The sequence below is a fragment of the Ruditapes philippinarum genome, unplaced genomic scaffold, assembly GCF_026571515.1.
Source record: "Ruditapes philippinarum isolate M1 unplaced genomic scaffold, ASM2657151v2 ctg201_1_1_1_1, whole genome shotgun sequence".
NCBI lineage: Eukaryota > Metazoa > Mollusca > Bivalvia > Venerida > Veneridae > Ruditapes > Ruditapes philippinarum.
In genome coordinates, this window is record NW_026867332.1 from 1 (window position 1) to 23237 (window position 23237).

Here is a 23237-nt window from a genome sequence, read left to right on the forward strand (position 1 = left end):
CCTTTTGGTACGCCTGTAGTTTGTTGAATGGCGTGTTCCTCTTCTAGCTTCCGTCTCAAGTCAATGTTTTTGCTGAAGAAGGGGTTTTGATGTCGAGTCACTGGCGTCTAAACTGTCACCCCTCAACGACTGTTCAAGCTGATAATGAAAATGAAAAGAAAATAGTTAAGAATCTCTCTATTCAGTACAACTTTTGTACACTTGGGCTGAAGACAATAAAGAACTTTTCTTATTTTGAACTTAAATCTCATATGCGTTGCTTAGGTTTCACAAATTTGGTTTCTTCAGCATTGTATCGGCTAGAATTTGAGTCAAATATGGAAAAACTGGAAAATATGTCATCATGACACAAAAAAATGATAAAACTTGATAGAGAAATCTGTTATAAACCAAAACATAATATAACACATGCATGAAAGTGAAGATAAATGAATAAATCAAAATAAAGAAATTTAAGAATTTAATGAAATAATGTTATAAAAATCCATAACTTACATTTTCTTTGAAGAAAAAAAGGAACATTGAATACAAAATTACAAATGAAAACTAATCCATGAATATTTGAATAAAATTATTATTGTATAATATATGTACATTGTATATATTCACTCACTAAAGCGTTGTAAATTAACACTATTCTAAAATTGTATTCAATGAAACTAACAAAAGCACTATTCAAACACACGCTTTAAATGATTTATTGTAAAGCTTAATATTCATAATAAGTTTTAAATTAATTGATCAGCATGCAAAATGCTAAATCCCTTCTACCTGTGATAATATCAATGAACCTGTACTTACAAAAATTCTCTAAGACAAGTTCACACATTCAAACATTCACAGTGCCTACAGTTTCACTCCAGATTTTCACTTGTAATAACTTTAACAATTCTTCACAACCCTTCCTATAATTCTATGCAACGGCCCTCGTAATATCACCCTTAAACTTAATAACCATTGATTTCAAATATTTTATTTATTTCACTGGTTATGTAATGCTATTGAAATTCTTATAAAAACTTTCAATAATTTCTGTAAATTGGATGGCAGATTATACAAAATTTGCCTAATATATCAAAGATAAACATAAAACATCTATGTTAATACCCTTCGTGCTTGAAGTCAAAATAACAATTCTTTCCATTCCCAAAGCCCTCAGACTCTAAGTAAGAAGGATATTTTTAATTTCACTTCTAATTCAAATATAAAGGTCACCTGTTAGAATATAAATTGTTCGATTACAGACTAATATTATGTAACCGTTCAAAGCGCTCCCGAGTAAAAATCTAAACAATTAAAGCAAACAAAAACATCTATTCCACGAATAGACTTATAACAGACTAATCATAATTCCTTCCTCATTTTGCTATATTGCAAGGTGAAGATATTTACTCATCCATACATTCTTGTAGTGAGACTCAACTTTAAGTTTGTAAACATCTTTTAGTCAGCTTAAGTTTGTAAACATCATTTAGTTCAGACTCAAAGCTTAAAGTTTGTAAACATCTTTTAGTTCAGACTCTAATGCTAAGTTTGCAAATATCGTTTAGATTTCTGACTCGTAATGCTTTAAGTTTGTAAAACATCGTTTAGTTCGGACTCTAATGCTTTAAGTTTGTAAAACATCGTTTAGTTCGGACTCTAATGCTTTTAAGTTTGTAAACATCATTTTGTACATTTTCCACTATCAGTGCCCTTACTGCGAACCCTTGCTAACCCCCAAATTCACAAATACAACACATATATTTTAAGTCTGACCAGGCTCTAAATTACTGTTGGTAGCATTTTCTTGAAGAAATCCCAAATCATTTTGAGATGGATTGGTCCACATTCAAAGAATTAGGCAATTCCATTACACAAATTTAGCAGATTAAGAATTTATTTAATTAATAAGTCATTCGACACAAGAATGTTCTTATTGCATTGATCTTCATAAAATGACAGCCTAAAAGCCCATTTTGTTTATGGACCAGTTTCTAATCCTTGTTCAGCATTTTGCAGATGTCTAAAAAGAAATAACTGAACTGCAAAGAAACAATCAATACATTAACTTACTGTTGTTACAATTCAAAACTTCAAAAATTGTAACATTCTTACTCAGGCCCAATCGGAGTATAATAAAAACATAATGCATCATGATATGTCTAAAGACTTAAACGGCGACGTCTAAATAATCTTATAGCGCTAACAACATGTCAAACACAGCCTTAATATGTTATCGTCACCAAGCGTAAAGTACTAAAACTATCAGCCATTGTTACAATAACAAAGCCGATCTAGTAATGGGTATACAATGACAAACAAACACTGAATAGGACCACTTTACAACCTAATGTCATTACCACAACAGAATACTGATGGACATGCCCTACAAAAACTTAAACATTAATAAGTGTTACGTGACAGTTCAGCAAAATACTTATTAACCCCTTTATCTCCAATACAACATAATTACTTCACTTGAGTAGTAAAAAAAACACTTTACTTAAAGTCATTTTTTCTAATGTTAATTATTCTTTCGACTGGCTAAGTTCTTAGCAGTTTTTATCTCTCTTAAAATGAAATAAAAGTAGTGTGGTACTCTATACCTCTAAAACTTCAATTTAAAACTGTAGCATTCCCTTAGTTTAGCTTATAACATGTAATGTTTGCTCTAACAAAATATACAAAACACCGTCCCTGTTAAATGAACAGAATTATCTAACCCTTGTTTAAGATCCTGAGGCAAAGTAAATACAGTATCTAAACAATTGTAATAAGCCTAAATAAACATCAAAAAAACTACAAAAGAGCCAAACCTGAAAAATCAGATTCATTATGTTCCATGCAATCAAGAGTAAAGCAAAGAAAAAAATAAGCAAAATTCCCAGTCTACTAAAAGCGCTTACACAGCATGGTAAAAGAGTAGAGCAAACATTTGTTCAAGAAAGTATTGTGTCCTAGCAATATTTGATATCCTGTGTAATATGGAAACATTTTAGCACCCTATTATTAGAGTTCTGGAAGTAAATCAGCAGAATGACGATGGTATCGAAAAATTGTGTCAATCACAGTTTTAATAAACAGTGAAACAAAAACAATTGCCATCAATTGGGCGAGAAATCTAAAACCAACTGCTAACTAAGCCAAAAGAGTAGAGTAAATAATATTCCACAAGTTAGGCCATAATTTTTACACAAAAGAAATCAGCTTACAAATGAATGTAATTCTATTGGAAAATTATGAGTACAAAAATTTAAAATGGCAATTGCAGTGCAAGTTTATCAAATGTACTTATTAGTTAACAGGACAATACGGTTAAAAGCCAAGCTTTTTGAATGCAAAATTTAATGTGCTCAGCTTTTATACTTTATTATCTACTGTTCAGCATTTAAATCATAGTTTAGAACTAACCAAATAATATATATACAAGTTTCATAAACTTCTATAACGCTATATAATAAAGTAATAATAATAGTTTGTTTGAAGCTCTAGCCGCAAAAGAAACACATCACAAATGTAATACTTTTTCTCACTGTTTTTATAATCAAATACATATTTATATCTTTTAAACTATGTATGTAAAACTTCAAAACTTTCAAAATAAAAACCCCATGCCAAAGAAAAACCCCAGCCCTTTTATGCCAAGTAAGTACTGAAGTAGAACTGAACATTTGTGACGCAGCAAACAAACACTTTCTTATTAAGGCCTATTTGATATATCAAGTACCAATAATATGTATATTTTTATTCCTAAGCATCGGCTTGGTTGGACAACTCACTGTGTACGTTTCATTTTAACGTCCTTTCTCCGTTATTGTTAAATACGACCATCTCGCCTGAACCTGATAGGTGCGAGACGAACTCGATACTCTACTAACGGCAGACTATTAAGTTGATTCTCCATGTACTATTAAATAACAAACAATATATAACAAATATTACATAACTTTACTAGGAGCCTGTAACTATAATTTTTTCAGAAAATATAATGGCACGTTTATGACAAAACATTCCCACATTGTCTTTGGCAGGAAATCAAAATTTACAACCCTAATCTGAACTGTGCCTTTAAAAAAGCATAACAAATTAAGTATATTATTTCAGTTTAAGATAAGAAGTCCTAAACTTTTAACCCTAAATAGTACACATGAGCAGTGAATTACCCCACCAGCCTATAGGCAAGGTAAGTCACCAACGTCTGACCAGTCCCGGCTTGGAATTTACTAAATTTGGCATAAATTCTGATATATATAAAATCACTTCTATCACAATCGTACGACAAGCTGTCCAAGCCATATAGCAGATCAGCATTTAAAGGGAAATAAAGTCTAAGATCTATTTTATTCGTTTTCTACATATATTGTACTGAAAAATGTATAAAGGAAAGCCATTATAATGTAGAACAGTCCATAGTAAATTTAGAGCACAAATTCAGTCCCCGGTCAGGTGTCCCATAATTACAAAGCTGCTGAAAAAGTGGAATGCATTGTTTACTTTAATGTTTCAAAATCTTACTCAGCCATATTTGAATCAACTCAATTTCCTCACTTCATTGTGAACTAATCACCCCAAGTAAGCAGGAAAGTACCCAAAGGACACACAACTTAGGTAATGCCCAGTAGTTTATCACAATAATCTAAACATTTTTGTAACAATTTCATAATCAGCAGTACTCCTAACCTGGGAAAGTTTTCCGTTAAAAGAAGTTCAATTAAAAAACAATCAATATTATATACAAACAATGCAAACGAAACCAATGCCTCAGTAACCGGAAAAAAGTCACAGAAATTGGCTCAAATCATTCAATCTAAACTAAACAATCAGGCTCTAAAATCAGACTATGATAATCGGTGCTTATATTATATAAAGGAAGTCACTTTTTTTCGTGATTCTGTGGGTACAAGTATCTAACCAATAATTAAAGAACATAGACAAAAAAAAAAAGTCTGAATAAATTCATTTAAAACTTTTTAATCAATGTTGACATATCTATAACATTTTCTTTTTCTTTTTTGCAGTAAGAAAAACTGCCTGGCAAAAGGCATTATCTGTTATAACAAGTGCAAAACATGCAATCTTGAAAAAAAAAAAAAACCGCTCTAACAAAAAAAAAAAACAACAATTTATCTCGAACTGAAATCAATACAGTATAATCTATAAATCTATATTTACCTTGATAGATCACTAAATGTGACAAGAAAATCACCAAGAATAATTACGTTCAAGCTTGAACTTTTTCAAAAATACGGACCCAACTTCCTCAAGCAAAAAAAAAGGCCTTGCGTATGCAATTTACATTTCTATTAAAAGAGATCTACATGGACAAACAGGAGATAATGCCAACTTGACGTAACTAACTTGAAAAGAATGCCAAACTGTACAAATCAATAATCTGAATCAATACAGTAATGCTTTAAATCAAATAGCGAAATGAAAACTGCATTAAAATTACTAATGTATCTTAAAAATCCTATCAACAGACAAGAGGGCTGTCATCGTACGAGGCCCTCTACAACCATCTCACAACCTTAAATGTACCCAAATCTGGTATAAATCTTATATTTTGATATATTGGCATTCATAAATCGTTTCTCTTGACAGTTTTTTAGCTGCTGAATGTGGGTAAAGCCTTAACTTTTTACAAGAACGCAAAAAAGCTGAATCCCTTAAGCACTTTACAAAGATGTTAAGTACTCCACAGCTCGCCATAAAATCGCTCTTAAGCACTTTTTTTTAATACTCTTCCTGAAAAAACACTGTCTTGCTTTGAACAGGCTATAGTACTTGTCACCAATGTCAACTTTCTGAATGATTTCTTCGTTTTTGCACATCAGATACCTTTAAATTTCCCAAAATAATCAAAGGTCTTAAAAGAATAAAACAAGAGCTGTCCGTAAACAGCGCGCTCGACTGTATAAAAAAAGTTTTTGCAGTAAAAGGCAATACAAGAATCTCTGTATTTGAAAGTGAACTAGTTGTTTGATACCCTTGAATATTACAGCAATGTTTATATGACATAATTTATGGTAAAGTGAAAAAGTGGATAGGAATGAATTTTTTTAGATTTTTTAAGTTTTTTAGTGCTTGCCTATAATACAAAACATTGACAGTTAAGGGCCATAATTCAAATAAAATCTTTGACAGAATTACCTTCTCCTGGACATGTTTGGGAATCATGATTGTAAACAAGTATTCCAACTTTCAAATTAATATCTCAAACAGTTCAGTCAAAAGTGGACTGGTACTAAAAACTTAACCAAGATTCTAAGTCGATAAAAGGCCTTAATTTTTAAAACAAATCCTTGACAGAGTTACCTTCTCTTGCGTACAGATGGGGGTAATGATGTGAAATAGCATTAAAAGTTTCAAAGCAATATCTCAAAGGGTTAAGGCAATAAGTGGATTTTACCCATATTCAATGTATTTTCTAAGTCAAAAAGGGGCATAATTCTGTCAAAAACCTTTGACAGAGTTATGTCCTCTTGTCTGTTGATGAAGGTCGTGATGGTAAACAAGTATGGTCAGTTTCAAAGCAATACCTCCAATGGTTTTGAAATAAAGTGAGGTGGTACAAAAAACTTAACCAAGCTCAATACACTTTCTAAGTCAAAAAAGGGCCATAATTCTGTCAAAAACCTTGACAGAGTTATGTACTCTTGTCTGTAGATGGAGGTTATGATGGTGAACAAGTATGGTAAGTTTCAAAGCCATACTTGTAATACTTCTGAAATAAAGTGGGGTGGTACGAAAAACTTAACCAAGGTGTGACGCCAACGCCGACGCCGACGCCGACGCCGGGGCGAGTAGGATAGCTCCCCTTTCATAGAAAAGTCGAGCATGAAAGCCCAGATCTTAAAGAGATAAAAAGTATTGAGTTTGAAAACCAGTCTAGAATCAAATGATCTGATTGGCTCTTTAAACAGATTAACATTGAAGTTAACCAATTAAAATGCTGCATTTTTTGACTGGTACAGCAAAATACAACTTCAAAACTCTGAACCCAAAATTTAAAAAATGCTTCCTATTGATAACGAAAACAAGTCTGATAACCTGTGCTTGTACTAAAAGAGACAACAACATTGTGGCAAAAAACAACAACATTATGGTATGCAACAGAAACACAAAGGTTACATTAATTGAAACAAAAAGAAACCAAAGTTATACACTAACATTGTCAACTCTTTGTCTCACCAGCCCAGTCGAGGTCGTCATCTCCGGGTCAGCAAGGTCAATGCTTGCCCCTGACCTTGGTGACAAAAGAGTCACTTTCTTTCAACTCTATCGCAGACGTCTGCCAATCCGTCCGAGAGATACTTTGTCCATGGACTAAGAATTGCTTCACTTATGTTAACTTCTATCTTTAACAAGTAAAATCTATAACTATTATTGTTAGTTCAGTAAAACATCATCCATTCGTTACACAAGCTATATAACTTTGTTCCTCAGAACAATTCCTTATTTTTTCACTTGATTAGAAAATATTTCTTTCATACAGTTCAAAGAGGGAACAAATATAAAGACAAAAATCATCTACTAGTTCATGTATTTCACCATAATCAAACCTCTAAGAACGATATTTTAAATGCCTCAAAACTTCATACACTTTGAGAATTATCCCAACTTAAGTCCAATGTCTAAGTTCCAATGAAAAATTGCACTTAATATCTTCTTTCGCTCAAATCACAAGTTTTTTTTCGAAATACTGAAAAAAATGTCTTATTTTTGCTAACATATTCAATTACGATCGCATTTCATCTTTTAAGCTGAAATCCTATTGATAGGTAAGAAGCATTGTAGTATGAAAAAGATATAACTTGCAATTTAGCACTGTAATAACTATATTAACGAGATGTAAATTTACTATAAAGAATCTGTATTAAAATTTTCTGATCCCCGAATACCCCGACCTGACCTACAAAGAAAATTTCTGCAAATGCGATCTTGCAAACCTAATCTCTGTGTCAACCATACACCCCGACTTCGGTTCATAACAATAAATACACCTTAATCACCGGACTCAATCAGTAAAACAGAAGATTCCATTGGAACGATATTGAAAAAAAAAACAGTTATAATAAAGCGACTGGTGGATAAATTCTCAGAGCCCCTGTCATCAGATGAATGCTATATAAATGCTTCAATATAACCAGATATGGCTCTCCTGCTCGTACTGGGGGGGCCCCACCCATAAAAATTATTCAAAAACAAGAGCAAGTACTATATAAGATATCCCGGCCTTAAAATGTCTTTGATATTTGTAACTCTATACATTGTGCTATAAAATTTATCTCCTAAACAATTGAAGCTTGGAAAACGAAGTGCAAATAGCGTTTATGAAGCAAATGCAAGAGGACCGGTATAGAGATTGGCAGTCTACGATCGGTAATGCGTTAAGTTTCGTTCGAGATACGTGGGACGACAATCCCAGCTTCTATCAGCGCAAACTGAAATACAATCAATCATGGACCAAAGGTCAACTCATGCAAATTGTGAAAGAACAAAACGGTCTTATTGCAGGTGACGTACACGGACACGTTCCATATATACAAGGTCTTACTCGCATCGAACCTTCTCCTCGCCAGCGAATTTAAACATTATCGAAATGATTACACCGAAATGGAACAATAAGGACCGCAATGTAAACACTGAAAAATGAGTAAAACTAGCTAAGGGTCCTCCGGCAAACACAGTAATATATTTCAAAATAGTAAATACTAAGCTAAATCAATAATATTTTAAAATAATCTCTCAATACAAACATAGTCGACAGAAAAAGATTACAAAGTTTAAAGTGAACTCAACTCTAACTATCCGTTATATATATAAATGAAATAATTCAAAATTATAAAATCAGTCACTTTATTAAAAACAAGATCCATTCCCGCAGAATCAGAATGAAATTGTAACCAATCCTTTCCTTAGAAGTATTAAGTAATCTTCACTAAAACAGCAATCATTGAAAAATTAAAATTGGTCATAAACAGATACCACAAAATTGAACCAAAAAAAAGCAAGGATGAAATAAATTAATCACTATCAATGCAGGGGGAGTAAACCTGCTTTTAAACTTCTTAAATCAATAAATAACAAACTAGTAAACAGACAAGATGACGCTTACACACAAGACAGAATGAGCAAAAAAACCGCCCAAATCCAATCAAATTGCATATTATCGTAAAAATTGACACACAGAAAACAAAACTAGTTATCGCGAATAAAAGCACACAACAACTGCGTAGAAAACCTGGCAGTTCAACCAATTCTCAACCATACACAGCTAAGCAAAAATTATGTTCATGAGGCAAATGGAAAAGCAATTCATAACTGACCATCAATAAAAATCGTATCAGGGTTCAAATACTTAGATGAAATAGTTACATGAGATGTAAAAATACATCTAGAAAATGACTATACAGACAGATAAAAATATAATATAAACCAAATAATCTTATTATTTCGCCTGGTGAAGTTTTGAACTGAATAACATACTGACAAATTCCACTTATGTCTCTTTGAATTTAACGCGCATTTTAACATACAGGGATTTAACCATAATCTCGGCAACTGCATCCACCTAAGGCCACTTCTTTAAATATTCTGGTTTCCAAAACCGGCGACGCCGAAAATATTGTAAATTGGAAAAAGAAATAAAACGAAATCCACTTCTTTCCCTACCGATCAAAAAAAATATCCGATAAGCGCGAAAATAGAGTACGAAAATTGAATATCTTTGAGTACGAATCTTAAAGACACAACATATCGACTACCTGGAACCACCACAGTTCATGTAAAACAACAATGGCGGCGCCCTGAGCGGCACTGTTTAATTTCACAAGTAATTTGTTGAATAAAGATTGCCAAACCAAGAACGGCTTTTTTGAAAGGCTGGCCGTTTGATGAAGGACACGGCACGGCATAGAGCCGTATCCTCCGAGAAGTTTAATGGTTGGATTGACGACATATTGTTCTAGTAATGTAAATGTATTTCTGTCGTCGGAAAATGCCAGCCGGACCGTTCGGACACGACATCACAGATCAGTAAGAACCTGGGAAGAAAGTGCTGCTTTATAAAACAAGCAAACGTTCCAGACACTTGGCCATGCGTTCTAGAAGAGCTAGCCCAGCACTGGACTTGGTGACGTTAGGCTGTAGAAACTGTCATATCTGAGTGAGACTCAATACTGTAACTAGTCAATTGACCTTTTCGAAAACCTAAGCTAACCACGTTGTCCGGTAACGTTACCGTTTAGCTCTGGGGACATACAACGAAATGAAGTACAGAACACAGTACGAGAATAGCCTATTTTCTAATCACATTACCGTTAAGGTGAAAAAAACTGATGTTTGAAAATATTAATATTCGTTAATACTATTGCAAATTATTCAAAAAATTAAAATTTTATAATGAAATCAATAAAATGCAACCGACGTAGTGGGAATCGACATAATAGAATAAGGTATTTTCTGCGAAACTGGTATTACTTAATTGTTTGTATGGAATTATCAACAATGGATATTGATAATTCTTATAAGAAATAAGTGTTTATATCATTTAATTTAAAAAAAAGGCCGAAAAACGTTGAGTTCGCTATAAACACTCCATTAGTAATTCCCTCAGAGCTATGTCAGAAAGTACCGAAAACGGTCGTTAGCCCTAGGTTTTTCGAATTCGTGAATAGTCATGAATCGAAAATACTTCAACAGTACAATGTTTTCATCTGAATACAATATTAAACAATGTCATACGAGTTTTGTAATTCAACGCAAGCAATAAAAAGATGTTAAATACGTTTTTGCCTATGTCAATGAGAAAATGACACATTGTGACAAAATAGTGTGTTAGTGCACCGATACAAGATTTTTTACAAATACCCGATGGACCTCGTTGAGGTTTTTGTTTTGTTTTTCGGACCACCCAGTGGAACATTTGGAAAAAAATTTTGTAAAAACCAAGAAAAAAAAAGAAGTGGCCTAAATGACTTAAAACAAACTAAGTAATTATCATCTTGTATACTGTATGCCTTGGCTAATGTGGTCCATCTGCACTTCCAGGCCTTGGAGTACCAACCCTGGAAATGTTCAACCCATCATGTCCTTAAAATTAATGTTATTAGCTAACAAAAAGGAGAGCTATATAATATTTGAATCAGTAATTCAAACTGAATGATAAATTAGTAATATGCAAGTCGACTGTACTATCACATTTCCCACAAGTGACCAACGAACTTATCCATATGAACTGAGACAACTGGCCAATTTACACCAAATCAATACATAAAGAATTCGCCTCAACCGAGCGAACCCCGCGAATTCTAGTTGTCAAGTCTAAGCTTCCCCTTGAACATTAACATCTTTCACATAGTAGAATTCGTACACAAAGAGGTAAGAAAATTTAAAATAAAGATAATTCACTAAAGGGAGGTAATCTGATTAAGGAATGCAATTTCTGCACTTGGAAAAAGTTAAAAACTTCAACTATCCATACAATAATTAATGCAACAGCCTTTTTCAAATAAATATAGAACTGGTCTCATAAAATACTATATAATTTTAATATAATATGGTAATTCCACAAAATACCAGTAACATTTTATTAAAGCAGTATACAAAGGGAGATAAGATCCTATTGAAAAGGTGTTAAAAAACAATTAAAAAAAAGAAATGTATTTAACAATTTACAAAAATGTTCATCTACAGTAACAAGTTTTCAGTGCCATGATATATGGCATAGTAATGAATGAAAATAGCTAATATTCAATTTAATGCCATCTTTATTGTAAAGCAAAGCAACAACTGAAAGTTTATAGATTGACTGAAGATTGCCTAAAATAGGTCAAGTTACAAAAATATTTTAAATTTAAAAAGAAAGTTTATATATTTAAGCAAGTTACTTGTTGTAATTAAATCACATCCATGGACTTAGAGTTCCTTACAGACAAATACTGTTTCTCAGAGACATATAACATGTGATAAATATATCAAATTAACAATTTCACAAAACGCTATGAAACATTTATTAACTAAATCATTGCCCATAACACTAAATATACCATATTGGTCACTCAGCACCTGAGCAGTAAAACACTGGAAACATTTGAAACATCATTTGACCTGTGATACTATTCAATGTGATCACCTGTCAACTCTCCTTCTAAGAATTAACTAATATGTGCCCAATCTTTAAATTATACAATTAAATGGCAATGAGTCCAATAATTCTTCCCCAATGACTCTAGTACATACATCAGAAATAGAAAATTAATACATCAAACAAGTAACAATTTCATTAATATAATAAGGAACATTTTCTGTCAATTACAGTTATCAATATATAATAAAATCATTTAATTCACTCAGTGTGGCAATTTTACAACTGAACAATCCAAGAGAGCACTGTATGAAGTGAATACAGCAAACAATAAATTTTATTAAAATTTAACTATATCAAAAGAATTGAATAATCTTTTTTTCGGCCTTTCCTTAATATTTGCTTAGAAGAGATCCTTCTTAAATTACTAATGTCAAACTTTAAAAAAGACATTTTCAAAAAATTGAGTTACTTTTTTTCATTATAACTTCATGGTGCCTTATTTCAACGTGGTTCCTGTATCAAAATATTCACCAAGTTAAAAGTTTGTTTGCACCCTGCAATTAAATTTGAAAAAACCTGTATTTACTGAGATCCCGAGTATTTCTTTCCAATTGATGCAAAACCGTAAACATTTTTTTTCCAAACTTTATGGTAACGTCTTTGTAGAAAAGCTTATTCTTTTTAAACGTTAAATCAATATATTCTTCTATGATAAGACTCTGGTTTTTTCAGCTTTGACAGTTTAATTCTCCACTAATAATCTTTTAATAGGTTAATAACAATGTAATGTATTGACTGTAGAAAAATTAATCATTGTCATACCCCATTTTGTTAATGTCACTTTTACATTTGCTTTTTTACTCAATGGACTTGATAAAAAAAAAAAAAAGAAAATTTATTTTAATTCACAATGTCTTAAGTACAATCGTATATTTACACTAAAGTCTTATTCCTTGAAAGAAGCTGTAGAAAACAGTGTTTCATGATTTTTTTTTATTCAAAAACCATTAATCGTGGTTTGGTAAGTCCTTCTTTACTTCATATATGTTTTGTGGGCAACCTTCAAAATGATAACATTACAATTAATACAGTACCAATACATTCATTCTGCCACAAGACATAATTCAAGCATCGCTCGGAACTGTCGCACTGGCTTTGCAGTCTCAACTTCAGCATTGTTAAGTGTTGTTTATAGAATCAATGGAATGCAATTATTTCAAATTACTCAAGTTGCTTTTATAACATCTACCTCAAAGAAAAATGAAACTGCTATTTCTTACGTATAAATGTTAAAAATTTATGGTTATAAAGGAGTTACTAAACCTGAAAACAATTATTTTGATAAAATATTGTCAACACTGACCAATTCTTCTACGAAAAAATTAATACATGTGTGTAAATAAAATATTATAATGCTCTCTCTAGTTTAAGCAATAGGAACATGTATATGTGCAAATTATAGATAAATTACTTTATCATTCAAATCTTAATAAGGATTGATTCTGGCTGTACCCAAATTTATTTACATCAAGTGTTTTTATCAGTATTCCTTTCTGAAAATAACGCTCACAAGGTCACTTGATAAAATATCCAGTAGAAAACATTGATATAGATTTTTTTTTATTATTTGAATATAATCAAGCATATCCTGATGGAGTTTTTTGCTTACTTAACAAGACATGAAGAGAATTAATGTTACCAAACATCACAATATCATTTCAGAATTCAAATATCTGTTAAAAGTAATTCATGATCGGGAAGAGTAAGTCTTTTGATCCAAAAGTTGTGTCTTATCATAAACACATTTTATTGTATGTGGCATGAATGAATACAATTATTATATTCAGGTCAAAGTTCCAAATTTAAAAGCAGACAGGATTTGGTTTTCTAATAAAAATGGAGGTTATCAATTTTATTTCGCATCTGAGGTTGGAAGCTTTTCAGCCGAAATACATCAACGCGTAACAGTCAATCTAACCCAGCATTGCAGTTGGTCAACTTGAACTTTAGGCTGAAAAGTCTAAGTCTCTATTCCTATTCTTTTTTACATATTGGTCACTGTTTATCAATTAGTTTATAATTAGTTTTTCATTTTCAATTAATTTACCAGGTCAACTCATTTTTCTAAGACTTATTATTCATGATATAACAAAAATATGACAGTCAGTACTTCTGCATTACTGAAACTTTGAGAACAATTTTTTAACAAACTTCTAAATTAAAATGTTTCGCATACCTCTGACAGTGGGACCCTTTGAAAGGGCCGAGCCCTTTGAAAGCTGTGCCTGTAACTCATCTTACGAATACTTTACAATTTCCAAAGGTATATTTTAACACATGCATAAAAAACAAAAATATTTTTTCGAAAAAACCTTAATCCTCAAATTCCTGCACAAGCCCGCCGCCTCGAAAAATAGCGAAGTGCCAGAAAGTCAAGTGGGAAAGTATAAAGTAATTTAATAAGGCACCGCTGATTGAGAACAATAGAATTAGAACCAATAATTTAAAATACTGAACGATTTAAAATATAATCAGTGAGGCATGTAGCACGAAAACAATGGACTGTCAAAAGAACTTTTTGCGTCCATTTAATCCATTCTATACAATTTACTGCATTATACTATTATTTCAAAGCATGCAAGTCGCTGTTTTATTAAAATATTAATGGCAGAACCCCAAGCATACGTATGTATGTTGTTGGAACAATTTAGACAACTTATTCATTTTTTGCTGAATCATACACAATAAAGCATAATAATAACAGATAATGTATTCCAAACTTTAAGGAGAAATAAATGTACATATTATATATTATAAATGATTTATGCTTTTTTAATTACAATGATGAATGTACTAATAGGTCCTTTTACATCAATGCTAAATTTCTCATGAAGGGCTAAGGGAGTTTTAACATGTACATGTGTATATCAGAACATGACCGTACAATGTTTAAACAATGATTCATCTAATATTGTTGACACAGAGCCTACCAGGTGCCATCTGACTAAACTCTATTATTATATTAATATAAGCAGTAAGTTGCTTATAAAAATTTTACCATTTAGATCAATAACAACTGACAGTTCTATAATATTTAGTGGCAGCAAGGGCGGGTGGTTTATTCATCAGAATAATCATCTAAGGATCACTTAAGCCATGTGGGTTCATACCTCATTGAAGGCAAGTCGTTTCGTGGGGAAGCCGTTGTTTCCTTGAGAAAGAAACTTTACACTCATTGCTCATTTGACAGTAAGTCTCTAAGATTTTAGCTTCCTACACAATCGGAATTAAGATAAATTCTGTATTTACTAACAGTTACTGTTCTAATATTCTTTCAAAGGGGAAAAAGTTGATAATTTACAAATGGTAAGGTCTAAAAATAATTAAAACCAAAGAGAAAAGAGAGACACTTGATTAAACACTTATATAACAGTACATAATATATACTCAAAAAGGCAAAATATCCATGGAAACACTAACTTAATTAAACCCTGCCCCTGAGTGGCACCTTAGAAACAAGTACTTACAGTATTTGAACATGTATATACAGTGCACTTAACAGAAAGATAATCAGCTGATATGATACTTATGGAACATCTATTCAATAATAACTGTTCAGTTGGTGATGCAAGTTCTTTAGTTGTTCCTTTTCTAAGTTTTGATAAAAAAATTTATATAAGTTTTCATTTTTTTTGCGTTTCAAAGATACTGAGGATGGGTCTGTCGAGCTCTTTAGATGCTTGAAGCATGTTTTCCCTATGCCAATAGAACTAGGGTATATGGCCAGGTCAAAACACCTTCAACAATTATTTAAACTACCCAGAATACAATGAAATAACTGCTTGCTGCTTCTTTTGCTATTGAAACTATAAGAAAACTTCCTAATTTAATTATTTCATAATTACATCAGGCAAATTCATATCTTTGAATGGAATTGCTGAATTAACCTTTAAAATATGAAAGTCTATAGCTAATATCTGACTAACAATGTATAATAAAACCATACAATTTTTACAATGTTTCAAATTACCATCTTTACTTTTCAGCTAATTGAAAGTATTTTTCTATTGTTATACATGTATTGTATGGAGAGGGTCATAATTAAAAAAGACGTTTCAATACGAATTAATTAAACTTGATCAAGTTTGTAAAGACCTTTCAATCATATTTCTATTGTATATCATTTTAAACACAAGAGTGCTATTTTAACAAGTTCCGACCTGTATCGAATTACCCGCCTAAAATTTATATTGATCGTCCCAATTGATTGTCTACGAGTCGAATTTGTCACAAAAATATTGGCCGAACTTCTAGTCCCTAACAAAATCATTAAAGCTTGGTTTGTACGTTAAATACGTCAAATAAATACTTATTTATATCAATGTTGATTTATGACATGGTACATTTTCAATACTTGACAACTATTAAGTGTGTTGTACCCTCTCCTCGATTTTAAACTTTCTCTATCTAAATACGTTCATCATGTCATTGAGAATTGAGTAAATAAAACTACAGGAAGGAAAAATCTGCAAAACGTGCATGTTCATTAAACACAAGTACAAAAATCTGAGCCAAAGTAGTAAACTATTTCCTTATCACCAAAAAAAATCCTCTGAACGAAAACAAATATAAAATCTTGAGTACAATGTTAAAATTCTGTTAACTGTCAGGCAAAATTCTTCTATTTATAATAATTATTCCAACGTACTTTTGTCAAAACATTCTTTTAGCAATTAAATAAAATAAAAAAATAAAAATATTTTTTTAATGAATAAAAAATAACTTGGAAAAGATCTCTCTTTATTTTTCTATGAAAATATTAAGCACTACCATGCACTTAATAAGATGCAAATACAAATAAGATGACCTCTGTACTTATAAATAATGCTCTTGTTTTTAATTCTTTGACTTGTAAATGTATTCATACTTCATACCAAACATGTTTTTCACCAAAAAAAAATGATTGATTCATGAAATCTGACAATGTATATATCATTAATACTAGCTGAAATGGGAATAATATTGTTCTACTAAAATGATTGCTTTCCTTACCCATGCAGAAAGCGTTAATGCATGTAAACTTAAATTTTTATTATGTTAACAAACATAACAAGGGGAACAACTCTTCAAAGCTTAATAAGATTATAAAAATAACTTAGTTAATATTTACCAGTAAAAATTAAATTACACAAAAGTAGTACTAGAATTTTCTTTTAAATCTCCTATTGATTTTACAGGACCTTTATTATTTAAATAACAATCATACAAAAAAAAAAAATATTTTAATAAAAACTATGACAAAAAGTTACCTGTTCTCCCAAACCTATCTATTGTCATTCCCAGTATGAAATACAAACTGCAGCAAAATCTTTGCTGATTTAAGACCTGAATATGTATATGAGTAAATCTGCAGTATCAAAAATAGAAATAATCAATCCCGCAATCGAACAGGGAAAAAAAGATAAACAAACCTCTTGTCTTCCTAATGTTATAAAACTTTAATCTAGCTACACAAACAAGCTTATCTCGTACTGTCAAACTAAAACACAATTGACACATCACAACCTGTCCAGCGCCAGTGAATGATACCTACACCTCGACCGAAAATATTCTAACCTTAATTTATTATACATTAATGTGATTACCAAAATTACGCTAGGTTTTTTATCAATAACTTATTTGGACAAAGCGGGGAATCATGGTAAAGCTGAACTATAATTGATGCAATCAGTATTGTCCGAAGCCAATGACAATTATACATTTATTTATTCCGGACGCCTGGAAGCTTTAAATCAACATTGATTATGCATTAATATGATTATGTCAAGGGATTATGAAATCAATTTGAGCCGTGTCATGACAAAACCAACATAGTGGTTTTGCAACGAGCATGGATCTAGACCAGCCTGCGCATCCGCGCAGTCTGATCAGGATCCATGCTGTTCGCTATCAGTTTCTCTACTTGTAATAGGGTTTGTAAGCGAACAGCATGGATTCTGATCAGACTGCGCGGATGCGAAGGCTGGTCTGGATCCATGCTGGTCGCAAACGCATTACGTTGGTTTTGTCATGACAATTTATTGGCTCATTTATATTTGCTATCTTTTGGGTCACGTCAACTTCCAGAGAGCTTAAAAATACCTCTAACTCCAACCATTCTGAACTTAAGTTACAAACTTGTCCTGTTTTAAGACTCAGACCTGTGAATTTGGGAGTTTCGAGTTGTTTCATGTTTTTGCACTCGGACCAGTCTGTCCTTTGGGAGTTTGGAGTAACTGTTGTTTCATTGGCAAAATACATAAATAACCTTTAGCAAGTGACAAGCCATTGCCACCAGTATATGGTAAGGACAGTCTGCACTTCTGTGAAGTAAGATCAGGCTAGTAACACTTCCTATACTTTTGTACATGTATTTTGATATATTGAAATCCCATAATTTTCAAATGGATTGTTCCCAATTAATTAAAAGCTGGACAAATCAATTACATAAATTAAACTGGTTAAGGGATAGATGTGAGTAGCATAAACCTAGGCAGACTGTATGGATGGTTAGCTAGGCTAGCCTGTCTCTATATATACTGTTGGCATAGCAAGCCATTATCACCACTTAAGGCACTCTTAAAGACAAAATAACCACCATTTTTATCAGAGAAAAAAAAACTCGCACAAAATGCACTCATTCTTAAGTACTTCTACAGGAGCTTTGAAATTTAAGAGTTTAATTTTTTCAAAGTTTATTTGTATTTCCTTAAACAAAAAGTAAGTTTGAATGTTTCATGATACTCCAGTGTTCTTCAAATACAGTTCAAAATCATAAACATATCAATTTAAGATCAGTGATCTTGCTCTAGTGCTCAATTACAAAGTTTACTGGTTTATTTTTTATCTGTTTAATGGGAAAAAAAATCAACAAAGAACATTTATATACAATTCTTCTAAGGTCACATATAGCAAATTTTCTAACATTACTGTTTTGGATATATCGACAAATCGACATCTACGCAAAACCATTGAGATTCATTTTTTGAAATAAAACAAAAAATCCTTGGTTCAATCCTTAAACTTAACAAATACAAAAAAAAACCTCATGGAAAAACAACTTAAAAGCAGCTGTAAAGTCTGCAGGAAGTTTAAAGTATGTAATCTTTGAAGTCCTCAATAGAAAAAGGACTACATTAACCTCAAAGATTTGATCTGTTATTAGTCTTATTTTCACAGGTGTTACAGTGTAAAAAGTCATATCTTAGCAAAATATTTGTTTGTTTTTTTGTAAAAAATTATATCAAAGTACCATTATTGAAAATAACAAAGTTTTTAAAGTTCCAATAAAGTATGTGGCAATTGGACATGCACAATTTCATAACCAAACCTTATTTACTCTGGCAATCGGGCATGGGATGGCAAATTATCACTAAAACCGTCTTAAAATACTGGAACTGAATTTAAAAGCATTTGCTACCTTTTCCAGGTTCTATACTGTTGGTTACTCAATTTTCATACTTTGTTATTGAAATTTCTTAAAACTGAATTGACTGGTCCATATTCAAAGATAGGCAAATACATTTCTTTTCCACCCATTTAGCAGGTTAAGGTATATAACCCATTACTGCCTGAGCATTTTGTGTAAAATGGCTGTTTTCATTGAAAAGCCTCCTGTTACAAGTTCAAATTGCTATGAAACTACATACATGTATAGAAAATGCTTCAATACTGATCAAACTAATATGACACACAGGCAGTGCCGCAACCCGAGTATAATGCTATTTGATACCTCAAGAGTTCTACCCGCAGTAATTGCGATAACAATAGCAATTAAAACTCATTTATAATTCATTTAATTCTTTCAAACGTCATGTTTTTATATGTAGTTCTCTGTATAAAACAACTTCAAAATGTTGTCTAAAATCATGAACAAGTAAAATGAGCCGCGTCATGACAAAACCAACATAATGGGTTTGCCACCAGCATGGATCCAGACCAGCCTGCACATCCGCACAGGCTGATCAGGATCCATGCTGTTCGCTTACAAACTCTATAACAAGTAGAGAAACTGATTGCGAACAGCATGGATCCTGATCAGACTGTGCGGATGCGCAGGCTGGTCTGGATCCATGCTGGTCACAAACCCATTATGTTGGTTTTGTCATGACATGGCTCAAATATAAAATTTACACAGCAATGTATACAAAGATCAATAAGTTTTCTTTCAAAATGAAAATAATTTTATTGCATTCGAAATATTTTTAAGTTGCAGGCACTTCCAAATGTCAAGCTTGATTCATCAATACAAAATAAATTGACATGTTTGAAGCCGAAGTGGTCGAAGTTTTCAAATAGTAACTACTTCAAATAATACTCTCTATCAAATATTTTTCTCAGGTAGTCTTTGATAAGTCACATTGTTCAGATATAAATAAACTTCAGCACAGGCATATTATCTATTCTTAAGCCCGAGAAACAATCAGAATTTAATATCAAGAATCGCAAAGAATGCAATGTAAATTATGCATTTCATTTTAAGTTTTCTTTCTTTACATTTTACTTCCATGTCCTTTTTAATGGATTGGTTTACAATGGGCACAGTTTCATTTAGTATTTTAAAATATTGATAAAAATAATAGAAAATGTATCAATTGGATATTTTTATAAAATATTTCTTGAAAAAATGTTGATAGATGTCTAAGTGATTTTGTATGAACATTTGTATGAACATATATACATAATTATAATGAATAATATTTTGTTCTTGAACAATTTATTATCTGCTTTAATTAGTTCATGTAGGATCAAATCATGTTTCTTGATCTTGGCTTGTTGTCAGGTTTGCTACTACATGTAAATATTAATAACATCATTAAATTTTTTCTTATTCAGACCTTACATATTACGGACCAATTCACTTTAAAGTCTCCAGAAAACTAAAGAAATTTTTCTACATATTTTGAAGGAATGTAAATTGTTAATAACTTAATGAGATATAAAGTGGTACACAAAACTTTTACCAAGTATTACCCGATGCTGACGCACAGCTGAGTTGGGTTGCTCTACTATTTTCCAACTAGTTCACCAAAACACTCAAAAAATCTGACATCTAAACACTCAAATATTAAAAGAACTTCAAAGATTATATAAAAAGTAAACACTGTTATTAAAACCTTCATATTTCCATCACCAGTTTATACATTGGCAGACAACACAAACCAAATGATTGGGTATCGAATAAAATATAATGTGTCAAAAAGGTAGATTTGATTAACACTATTTTTTTATAAGAATGTGTTGCTAATAAAAACACTGAAAATCAAAATTCAATTTTTTTTTTGAAAAATGAATTTAAAATGTGATAATGTGTGGCAGCCGCAGATCCAAGAGAAGATCATAGTGATTAAATGTCAAGTTTTTTTTTCTTCTAAAATACCAATGATGCACCTGTGTTAAAATCAATTCTAAATCGATGACCCAGACATCGCAGCTATAAATCAAACACAAACTTATTTACATTTTACAATAAAATATGAAAATGCAGAGTGAGTGACATGGGATATTAACATTTAAAGTGATGGCTAAAGGAATGACTTACAGAAAACCCAAGATTACTTTTTTCCATGATTTAAAACTCTGAGAATGATAATGATAACCATTCTACAATTGCATCTCTGCCATTGGTCAAGTTCAGAAATAAACCAATCAGAAGTTAGGATTACCAGACTGGTCGCCATTTTAAAATTTTATTTTCAAATAGAAATAATTTACTTTTTCTTTTTTCTATTTAATCATCATGCTACTGCCTTATTTAATTAGTATATACATGTACGAAAACAATGTATGAAGACTTTTAATTAGATCAATAATTTTAATGCATGTAAAAATCATTTATGTCAGCGCTAACAAGTTTTATGTTAACGTGGTCAGAGTGATAATATAATAACATCTCATAGGATAAAAGTAATCTTGCGTTTTTATAGCCATGTTTATAAGCCATGACAGCTAACTGATTGGTGAGTGAGGTAAGCAAAAACAAATAATGACATCAAAATGAGGGTATAATTGTGATTCCTACGTTTTCACTGTTTGCCGCCACAGAACCATCTAATGAGAGAACCTGTGAATGAGAAAATGCCGGGTACCAAACTGAACAAAATGATGTCATGACAGATGAATTATTCATTGGCAACACTTAAGTAACTCCATGACTTTTCCAAAAAAAAGTCACGGCTATGCTTGGGTAATAATGTTAATGTATGAAAGCATGAAAAGAGGTAACGCAAAATAATAACATGCAAGTAAACTTATCATTATGCCATAACAATAATTTCTAAACAGAACATTCAATAATTTGGCTTTGCATCATCAAAAGAATAAAAATGATGGGAAAAAAAGAGAATTAAATCTGATAAAATGCAAGAGGGTTAACAAAAAATATACGGTACATGAAGTGCATTGAAAAAAGCGTGGAATATTGCAGTTTCTGTACAGCATTGGTGAAAATGGATCCACATTTTCCTGAGTGTTTGTTTACCCATTAAAAATAACCTTGCAAAAAGGCAGTCATCAGACTTTAAAAAAAAAGTTTTTTACAGATTTTTATTTCACAATAATATGACTTATTTACAATGTATGATTAAAAACAAAAGACTACACATCCTATCAAGATGCCTCTTTTAATCACTTAATAAAGTAAAAATATTAAAATCCGCCTTGTGTCAATTACTTTATGATTGTGACACCATTGTAATATTTACAAATCATCTTTCTCCCACTATCAACTTTGTAAACTGATGGCTTAATGATAAACAGGCCTAACTACTTCAAATATAGATATATTTTTGCAATGCTTTGCCACACAATTTCTAAAATGTAACCTTACTATAAAAATCACTTTAGCAACAATGGTGTTAAATTAACATAAAAATGTCAGACATCTAAACTTATAAAAGGTATAGAATAATAAATATACAGGCATAATGCACTAGTTGAAAAAAAATCTAAAATACTAAGAAACCAAAGTTAAAAGGTTAATGAAAATCTCACATTCAGATATAACAATACTGTTGTATCTACCACTATATAACAATCTTGTTACTTCATTCATGCACCTAATTGACAAAATGTATAATAAATGGAGAGCTAACTAAATCTTTGATTGTGCACACTTTCACGGGTA

General features: G+C 31.5%; 1 protein-coding gene across 3 annotated transcripts in view; it reads right to left on the reverse strand.

Moving 5' to 3' along the window:
- Window positions 1-26: 26 nt before the first annotated feature.
- LOC132735747 (rootletin-like) overlaps window positions 27-23237 on the reverse strand; it is a 55640-nt gene continuing 32429 nt past the window's right edge. For 2 of the 3 annotated variants that reach the window (XM_060722738.1, XM_060722736.1), the window contains 2 exons: window positions 22134-22175; window positions 29-138 (listed from right to left, as the gene is read on the reverse strand). In XM_060722738.1, the coding sequence (XP_060578721.1) occupies window positions 61-138; window positions 22134-22175 (120 nt within the window). In that variant the 3' untranslated portion in view covers window positions 29-60. Of the gene's footprint in view, window positions 139-22133; window positions 22176-23237 lie in introns of all 3 variants that reach the window. The other variant, XM_060722737.1, reaches the window with a different exon arrangement.